The 9,988-nt window shown below is 42.8% G+C and overlaps 1 protein-coding gene across 1 annotated transcript; it reads right to left on the bottom strand.

Annotated features, from left to right (window-relative positions):
- Nucleotides 1-331: 331 nt before the first annotated feature.
- On the bottom strand, nucleotides 332-6,875 carry COMTD1 (catechol-O-methyltransferase domain containing 1). Its single transcript, XM_008642843.2, has 7 exons — nucleotides 6,704-6,875; nucleotides 5,269-5,405; nucleotides 4,170-4,275; nucleotides 3,277-3,395; nucleotides 2,960-3,014; nucleotides 1,491-1,624; nucleotides 332-735 (listed from the first exon to the last, which is right to left on the bottom strand). Exons 1-7 carry the CDS (start codon nucleotides 6,783-6,785, stop codon nucleotides 583-585), a joined length of 786 nt encoding a protein of 261 aa, XP_008641065.1. The 5' UTR covers nucleotides 6,786-6,875; the 3' UTR covers nucleotides 332-582.
- Nucleotides 6,876-9,988: the final 3,113 nt, after the last annotated feature.

Below are 9,988 nucleotides of genomic sequence, written 5' to 3'. Positions count from 1 at the left end.
TTGCGAATACTGTTTATCCTCTGGTAAGGTTTTAAAAAGCTTTTTTTTTTTTTCAGATTTTTTTTGAGGCTTGTTATGTAGTACCCTTCAAAGATAAGGAATGACTTAAAATATTTTTAGTCTGAGAAGGCTAGCAATCTCCTTGATGTAATTTCATTAAAAATCCATTTTTCTATTATGGCTATAAACATTAGTAAACTCCACTTCTTTTCCTTTTGATGGTACTGACTGATTATTCCACTGGTCAAGAGGCTCTTCTAGGACAGAAAATTACTTTGTTGTATTGAGTCACTTGGACAATCTATAGAGGGGGAATTTTTCAACCACTGTCTTACAAGGACAATTTCACATAAGTTTATTTCCTTTATTACAATTAAAGTAAGAAACCATGATAGATCTTATAATAAATCTCTTCTCTACTTAGCTGCCCTTATCATCCTGCTGCTTCTAAAGTCTTTTTTTCCAGGCTATGCTATCCAGTGGAGATATAGATTAAATCACTATTTTGGTAACTGTTCCACCTGCATTTTTCCTGATGATTTGATGCTGCTTGCTATTTCCCATCTGCTGGGCTTCCTCGAGTTACAACTTGAATGCTAATGTGACTCCATCCCCTATTGGGAGCATGCTGATATTGATGCGTGCATCTCTGAGAAGCTTCTCGTTGAGGCGGTGGATGCTCTGCGCTGCCAAGTCATCCTTCCTTGGTTTTAACACCTTTCCATTCCAAAAGACCTATTGAAAAAAGAAATATGCACCTCATTTGTTCCAATACAGTCCTTGGACCACAAAGGAAGCTTTGGAAAAGTTCCTGCATATTTTTTTAGAAATTAATATTGTTTCTTGTGTTTCAGACATCAAATGGTCTCTGACACGGAACTCTTGTAAGTAAGTGGGACTGAGAGTCCACAGAACTTGCTAATTGTATTTCTACTGTAGATCGGAAGCCCAAATAAAAAAAGATGTCTTTAAACATAGGTTTTTTAAGAGCCCCTATTCAGCTGCCACTATAACCTCAAAGGTGCCTGAAGTTTAACATAATTTGTTTCTTGTAAAAGTAATTAATTGATAACTTATTAATAGTTACTGATTACAAGTGCTACTTTTGATCTTGTGTAAGTACTGTACATAGGATAAATGCACTACAAGACAAACCAGAATAATACAGAGCATTCTCTGTAATGAATTACAAAAACATTTCTATGTTTCTGTTATCACACACTGTGTACTAACATAATTTTAATACATCACTTCTTACTTCTAGAGGGTTTTATTCCTTGCTTATATTAGTGTTTTATGTAGCTTACTTAAGGAGTTTATGTTCAATTTTCTTTTCCTTTGTGTTACATGGACAAACATGTCACAATTGGCGACCCAATTGCAGGTCAGAAATCACATTACTAGAATTCCACTTTTCAGACTTCTTTTTCTTTTCCCACAGCCAGAAGCAGTAACTGCACGTGCATTACCATCAGAACTGCAGTACTTACATTATCGATAGCTATTATTCCCCCTTTCTTTACGAGGCGCAAGCATTTTTCATAGTACTCATTGTAGCTTTCTTTATCCGCATCAATGAAAGCAAAGTCAAAGGTTTCCGCTTCTCCACTGGCCAACAGTTCATCTAGATGAGCAACAAAGTGAGTCATTACACCCTGGTTAGTGCTGTAATCCATTTGTGTCAAAGTTCTTATTTAATGTTTTCTGCTGCCTTGACCAGGCAGCCTATTCCTCCACAGGTAATTACTAGAAAAGCTTATCCCACAGAAACCAATCTAGACATTATGTATGCCATAAAACACACAGTTACTGAGTTCTGCATGCTTAGGACTTTGTGGAGTAGCTCCAAACCTGAAGGATACAGCTGGGACTGCTGAAAGGTAGAGTAAAAACAAGTCAAGCACTTTTGAAACTGGACATACTCTATACCTCCAGCTTTTTTTCAGCTGACAACTGTTTTCTTGAGTGGATTAGAATTTTTCTCACATTTATGTACAGGTTCTAAATGCTAATCTCTCCTTGCAGATCAAGTGCCATGACTTGGGTCATGAACAAATCCTGTCAGAGATATTTATCACAGCAAAAAATTGCTATAAGTAGTTCCTCTCTGGGTCAAGGCAAGTAGAATTCAGTTATAAGTTCTCCTGAACAGACTTCTTGACTGAGAATTCCAAATTGCCAGTCGCAGAGGACCTTTTTGTCTGAAGCAATGCCTGGACAAAGCAGCTGATAGACTTCAAGGAGTGTGCATACCAGCAAACTGGTTATATTTGTCTCTTTTAGAAAGGACAGATTTGAAAGTAATACAAGGTTATCAATGGATCTGTGGATCCATCAAACACCTTTGTTGGAAACCTTCTGCATCCAACAATCCTAGAAAATTTCTTGCATTTTCAGAACCTTTATTAGTATTTCCTCTGCCCCACATTTTCTCTTTCCTTGAACGAGAAAAGTCATTGCCTTACTTATGGCCTTGCACGCTTTTGGCACATCCTAAATTTGAACTTCTCTGAACACAATTCAGCCTAAGTTGTGTATCGGCTTCTGAACTTTCCTGCACCTCAGCCCTTTCAGGAAACTCTTCCTCTCTTAACAAAGGAATACTTGCTTAGAATGGACAATGGATAAGAGAAATTTGGCTTTGTCTAATTAATCTGTTTTAATCAGCTTTCCCAGAAGCAGCTGACAATAGTACTCGATAGATTAAACCAAGTGATGGACAGGACAGGTGAGTGACCAGTACAGCCCACTACATAGGACAAGCATTTGCTTCCTCTGTTAGTAGGTAGCAAAACTGTGAACTCCTAAAGATTTTTACTTTTTAATATCAGAGAAGCTGCCTCCCTGTTAGCAAAAAGGGTCACGTTCACAACCATATTTGGTTTTAAATTTCATTACTATTGTATCCCCCTTCTATTTCTAGGCAAGAGTAAACAATCTGTTATTTCGGGTTACTTACCAAGCGTTTGAATTGCTGGCTTAATCCGCAGATCAATTTTATGCTCTACTCCTGCCTAAGATGAAAAAGAACAGAGAGTTGATAAAAGTGGTCAAGAAATAACCTGTTAGTAGGCTGTATTCAGGGAGTGACTTGTGTTCAGATAGTTTTCCTATTATTTTTAGGTTCCAAACACCACTTACTCGTCCCAAAGTGAACTCTATCAGCCTCCTTTCATGATAAGAATACTTCTGTGTGAATGTGCAAGTCTAAAACACCGAAATCTCTTCACATATAAAGGCAGCTGTCCCCAATGTGTAACAGGAGATGCTGCTTACCTCCTTCCACAGTGGCCTTCCAATTTTGGCATAGTCCTCATTTATATCACAGGCAATAACTCGGCCATTATCTGGCAGGACAAGTGCCATATTCAAGGCATTATAACCTGTGAAAACACCTAGGAAAATCATAAGAGACATCAACACCTACTGTATTGTAGAAAAAGAACTACAGGGCTCTCTTCAGGAATAAAATCTCTGAAGGAATCGAGGATGGCAATTTGTTAATAGACAGTAAGGATTTTTCTTTCCATTTTAATGTAATAGTGGCTTGGGAGGAATTTTTACTTTTTTTTTTTTTTTTAAATCAATCTTTTAGCAAACTCCAATGTTAGCTTTTTCCAAACGTCTTATGGACAGACAAGGCAGAGTCTCATCTTGCATGTGTAACCCAGAGAGACTGGGTGAGCAGCAAAATACCAGGGAATTTTAACGCCAGGCCAAGAATGAAGATGGTGGGAACCCATACCTGGCGTCTCAGCATCAGTCTATCTTTTACGACATCCTGGTAACATAGGTGCATCAAGCAAAGTGGATTTGGTACAGGGCCTGTGCATCAAAGTATTTTCTTCTAGCAAGAAACTGATACAGGAAGGACAGAAGACACCCTGTCCTGCAACTGCTGAAGACTCAAGAGATCTATTGATCTCAGTTTTTCAGATTGCCTCAGAACTGATGAGCCATCCATGCTGATGCCAGAACTACTCAATGCACAGTTAGACAAAGTGGCAACCAAGAGCAAATCAGAAAATCCTTTTCATGCTGTAGTTTCCCCACCTGTTTGCTGACAGGTATGCAGTACCTTACTGTATTTGGATATCTTATGTTAAACATGGCTGTATTTTAAGAAGAATAGTCAAGAGTTTTATTTTACCACAAAGTGACACTCTTACCTATTTCAATAACTTTCTTGGCTTTAATGAGCTTGACCAAATTTGCCATAAGCTGAGCCTGCTCGCAGGACACCATCATTCTGCCCCAGGGATGATCAGCAGTAAGCTAGAAAGGGCAAAAAAACCCCCACATCACATGAAACAAAACCCAAATCTACCAAACCAATATCCAAAAGAAAAAAAACCCAGTGAAACTCCAGGGAAAACAGGTATCTCTGCCTTCTCATTTCAGATGGCTTCGTGCTCCGTCTATGAGCCAGAAATTGATTTGAATTTAACTGTAAGTAAGGAGGATATTGTGTGTGCCATAAGCAGTGGATATTCAAAGCAGTAATATGCTCCGAAGTTACCATGGCTGTCTCGAACTCAGCAACATTTGTAACTAATGAAGAATCATAGAGGAACCTTGACTGTGAAAGTCCTTTATTTCTGTGAATTTACGCAAACACGTGCACTTCCTTCAAGACATGCTGAATGCTTTAATGAACTGCTGGGTTAATGTCTGCCAAAGGTCAGACCAAGTAGTTCTGGCTACACAATGCAAACCTGGAGAAGCTGTGTCTGTCCCAGGGTGGAAACACTCTTGGTGCTGAGGAATGGGCAACGGGAAAAGCAGAGCTGTGCCATAACAGTTGAAGGGAAAGTATGTCCTCCTGTTTCCTTTCTTCTGCTAGAGATCATTCCAACCAACCTGTTCCAGCAGTTAGCATTTAATTTTACACAAGCACAGTCTGTCTCACCTGAAATGACTCAAACCTGAGCCAGGATGTCTGGTCTCATCTCTGGCACTGGAGCCTGATGAAGGACATCATCTCTCTGAGCTATAGGTTCCTTATACGCCAAACAAAATGAACAGAAGTCATCTGCTCAAGTCCAAATCAAGAGCAGCCCAAACACATGGCCTTGGGAGCCGAGGATAGAAAGACATGTCTAAAATGTATGCCAATACTATTAAATAGTCATGTAGGTAGCCCTGAACATTGAAGAGTCTGGGTATTACCAGTTAAAAAAAACCCCCCAGTGTGTACGCAAATAAGACAGAGGAAGGAAATGTGACCAGGCTCCCAGCAGTTCAGGATGAGGTGTGGGTGATACTGACCAGACGCAGCTTCTTTAGAATTGGATGTTCCCGCAAAGAGTGATCCAGTATGTATTGCCGGAGAGGACTGCTTTTTCCAATCATCCCACTCGTGGATGATTTGGGTGTCCCAAAAACTAAAGAAGGGTATCTTTTACCTACAAAAAAATAAGTAATAATAACTTTTATACTTTTCAGTTATTGCCGTTTTAAATGAAGCAAGGATTGAAGTATTACTAAAGGTTAAATGTCCTTTGCTCTAAAATAGCTGTGAAAATGGAAAAACGTAACATAGCTGGACAACCACGTAGACTATCTTTTTTTTCCCTCCTCCTCCTTATCAGCCTCTTAAGATGTCCAGCCTAGGCCTCCAAAGCCTAAAAGGGAAAGGCTTCAGTACTGTGTTGTTCAGTGGTCACTGTGATGGTTACAAACTGCGATAATCTAACAGGAGAAGTAACCCCATCAAAATTCAAAGGGCAAGTTTAAAGAGAGAAACATGAATGAGGGAGCACAATTTTCTTACTCTGGGGCCCTTGTTTTGCAGATAAATAAAGGCTGCCGGGTTTTACGCCCATCAGCTGATGCGTCTTCTCAAACCCTGTGCTCTCCTCATGACACTGTCCTGCCCTCCAGCCAGGGGAGATCAATGGCTTGATTAGCATGAAACCGGTATGCAAACAAAGCAGATGCTGAAAGTTGAAGGATTAGTACAGGTCTACTCAAATACAGAACTGACTACAGCTTTGATGCCCGATGTTTCTTTTACCACATGGATCAAATATTTTAAAGAAATCACAACAACTTCATTTCCACATCTCCTGGTAGTTGTTTGTTACAACAGAACACTTTTATTTTGAGGGGTTTATTTTCTGTTAATGGTTCTATTTTACAGACGATCAGGCCGAGATGTAGAATATTTCAACAACTTGCCTGGAGTGGAAGGATAAGCAACCAAGTGCCCGCGTTACAAACCCAGCACCAGTCTCCTTCCCCTCCTGGATCGTGGGCTCGTTGTTTCGCTGCCCCCCGGGGAATGAAAGTGAAACTGCTACCATTACACAATGCTGTGCGCAAGGACCGCACCCCGGCCTTCCCGGGCCGGCCCAACAAATGCAGGCAGGGGCCGGACGGGGGAGCATGTCCTCGCCTTCGCTGGGACCTTGGCCCGGCCCCATACTGCGGTAGCTGGATTACAGGGAGCGGCTTGGGCTCTAAGAGCATCAGTGTTATTTACTGCCGCAGCTCAGCGAAATAAATCCCTGCCCGCAGGGCAGCCCCAAGGGCTCTGCTCCCTCGATGGCCGTCGGGCTGCACCCGCGGCGGCGACCTCTTCCCACCCTGGGAGGGACCTGCCCGGGCGCTGCGGTTCCCGTCCCGTCCCCGGTGGGGACACGAGGAGGGCGCAGCCTTCACGTCTCCGTGCGTGTGGCGGGTGTTGGGGGGCGCCGCTTACCTGCAAGCATACCCGTAGCAAAGGGGACCCCCAGCATCGCCGTCCCGACGGCCACTTCCTTGGGCACGCTGGGAAGCGGCATTTTGGAGTCGGGAGCGAGCGGAGCGGAGCGGCGCGGCGGGTGGGAGGGAGCGGCGCAGCCCGGCCTGGTCACACGCGGAGCGGTGCGGGGCGGTGCGGTCCGCCCCGGGAGGGCGGGGCAGCGCTGCCCGTGGGTAGTGGCCCGGCGGTGCTTGGGTTGGTCTTGGGGTTTCCTCCGCTCCCTGTGCCCCGGCGTGCCCGGTGCTGGGCTCTGCTCGGCTGGGGTGGCGAGAGGGTGGGGCACCCGCGGGAGGTGCGTGCCTTCCTCTCGGTGACATACTCGGTTGTGGTGTGTAAAGTGACAAAAACAGCACCTGGGATTTGTGTCACCGTCTCTTCTCAGAGGCTGGTTCTGGTACAGTTTCACGGCAGCCTTCGTTTTAAAACACATCCAAGTGTCGTGTGAGCTGGTAATAGGCTCTGATGGAAGAGCTTTTCACAGAAATACGCTCGTAAGAGGCATGGTACTCCAACAAGCCCAAGAAGTGAGCTCTCTCCTACCTCTAGAACAAATGTTTCTTTGCAGCTGAGGTGTGAGCCTCAGCTTTACTTGTCAAAAAGCATGTAAGGTTTTTGGAATTTCTGTCCTGTGACCTGTGAGTTTCCAGGTGAAGGGGGTCAAGGAAGATTCTCCAAGAGAGGGGGAATGGGGCCTGGTTTCCACTACTGCTGTTTCAGCCCCCTCTGCAGCACCTTCCAGGTGAGGTGGAGCAGTGCTCTTGCCACTCCTTAACAGCCTTGTTGAGGGATCTCCTCCCTGGCCGGATCTGTTGCTGAGGGAGTTGGTTTATAAGTTAACAGTGATTGTGTAATCTTTTTATGTTAGCCTAAAACCAACTTCTTCATGCTTCTGTGAAAGGACACTGCAGTGCCTTTTGGATATGGGCTGGGGATTTGGTTTTCATTTTGTGAAGTATTGGAAATATCTGGATTTTAGAAAACACGAGCAAAATGTGGAGATCTATCATTTTGTCACTCTATGGGAGATGAAATTATTGACATTGCACACAGACGAGGAATACATAGGAATGGCTTGAGTTGCAACCTGGCCTCCACAGATGTAGGATGAAAGCAGGTAAAAATTCCCTTTTGGCACATAGTCCATCTCTAGAAAGCCAGATGAATTGTGTGTTGGTAGGTTTGGATAAAAACATGTCAACTATTTCCCTATGCTAGCAAAATGAATGTCAGGGGAATTAGAAGAAAAAGATTCTTTTTTGAGTACATCTTAAGTGTCAGATTAAATATATTCACAGGGTATTTATGGGAAATAGGTTTGCCTATCACTGCATTTTTAGTGTGTGTTACAGCTTATTTACAAAGACTTGAGCCCAGAGCTCTTGTATTTCCTTTGCAGCAACTGATCGTGCCACTCACTAGGGAGTTTGCTGTGATTTCTGATTTGCAGACCAAAGTAAGATATATGATCTGTCTTGGCAGATAAAATAACTTTCAGTTCACTTCTAAAATTTATTTGATTTTGAAAGCTGTGAGTGTTGTTGGTTTCTTGGTGGCTTTTTTCCATTCAGTATCTCGTCACTTTCTCTGTGTACATTTTGCTTTTGTAAATGAGAGCATTTCATCCCGTCTTTCAGAAGATGAGTAATCAGGATGCGCTGGAACGTGTCAGTTTTAGGCCAAACAACTGTAGGAGGCAACAACTCTTCCAGCGGCCATAAATCAGATTTGTGACGATGCGGCTCCATCTAGTGATTCTTCTCTACAACTGCAGCACAAGGGAGAGGAACTGCGGTTTACTGTGTTCAATGAAACGCACGAAGTGTGCAAGCTTCCAGTGTTGTGTTGACCTCTCGATTCAACGAGATGCCCCATTTGGGCATCTCTGGGAACGTCATATTTCTGAAAGCTCCGAGAGAATTGGTGAGCTGAATTGCTAACATACTGAAATGTGTTTCTGAAATTCCTCCCACACCCAAGCTGTTAATCAGTAATAGCTTACTTCGCTCGCAGTCAGGTGTTCTACTATATCTCTGTACTGGCCAACATGTTGTTTCCTTTAGATAAGGAATTTGATTTTCAGATATCTAAGATATAATAAAATACTTTTATAGGGGGCTCAAAAGAGTTGAAATCTTCTAGCTGGATAGAATGGAGCCATCAGCTTTTCTTTGAGCCATTTCTGTTTTCAGTTTACATAACTCTGTGATATATACTGAACAGGAAACTTTGATTAACAGATTTATTAGATGCATGCTTGCAGTGTGCTGTGGCTACCTGAGTATTGAAACATTTTGGTAGATTTCTGCCTACTACTTGTGCTAAGTAAGGTGAAGGCTACCTAGAAATAATAATGGTAATATGGGCTTGGATACAAACCCCACTGCTCCCTATATTTGTAAGGTCAGTCCAGTTGCACAGATTTCATGGGAGATCAGGATTGCTCCTAGTGCTGTAGTCAGTGGCGTATTTGCTGTGCCTGAAAGTGCCTTCTCTCTGGAACTTAATTCTTGAAAGGGTAGGAGTGTTTCGGCAGCATATTCAGGCTGGAGCCAGAACATGATTGCATTTGTAAAACATATGGAGTACGACAGACAGGATAGTGGCTGACCTCAGGATGTACAAATCCTCACTTTAGTCATATTGATAATCTATTCAAGGTTTTACAGACACTGGGTAATTGATATATGCAGTAGCCTGTTCTTCTCCTGGAACCTTCCTTCCAGGAGTGTTTTTCTATGTGAGAATGTTGAATGCCATCTACCTCGGTGTCATCTATCTGTGTAGACTTATTGTAGAAATGGGACTGGTAAAGTATTAGCCTACTGATAAGGCTGGTCTCACTTCTGGGTTCCTGCCTTTCATTTGCAAATATTTTTACATATGCCTAGTAACTCAAGCACCACTGTAAATTGCCAAATTACTTGCCTTGAGTATAATAAGCTGTTTCCTTTCACTGTCCTCATAATTTACATTTTTTTCTGTTGGTTTTCTTTGTGTTTCCATGTGCCAACTACCTGAACTCAGCCTGTTCTGGCGGGCTGTGCCTCCCAGGTGATGTTCTGTGGCCTGCTCCAAGGTGGTGGTAAAGAATAGTATATGAGCATCTTGATTGTCTTGCTGCTGTACTAAAAAGAAGTAAAATCTGTGGGGGTTTCAGCCACTGTCCAGTGTGGACAGCCAGGGTATAGATGTGGACCAGAGTGGTTATAGATGACTCTTTCTGAAATCATACTTGCTCTGTGC

Source organism: Corvus brachyrhynchos, unplaced genomic scaffold, assembly GCF_000691975.1.
Source record: "Corvus brachyrhynchos isolate BGI_N302 unplaced genomic scaffold, ASM69197v1 scaffold279, whole genome shotgun sequence".
Classification (NCBI taxonomy): domain Eukaryota; kingdom Metazoa; phylum Chordata; class Aves; order Passeriformes; family Corvidae; genus Corvus; species Corvus brachyrhynchos.
Note: the sequence above shows the minus strand (reverse complement) of the source record. Positions and strands in the feature narration are given on the sequence as shown.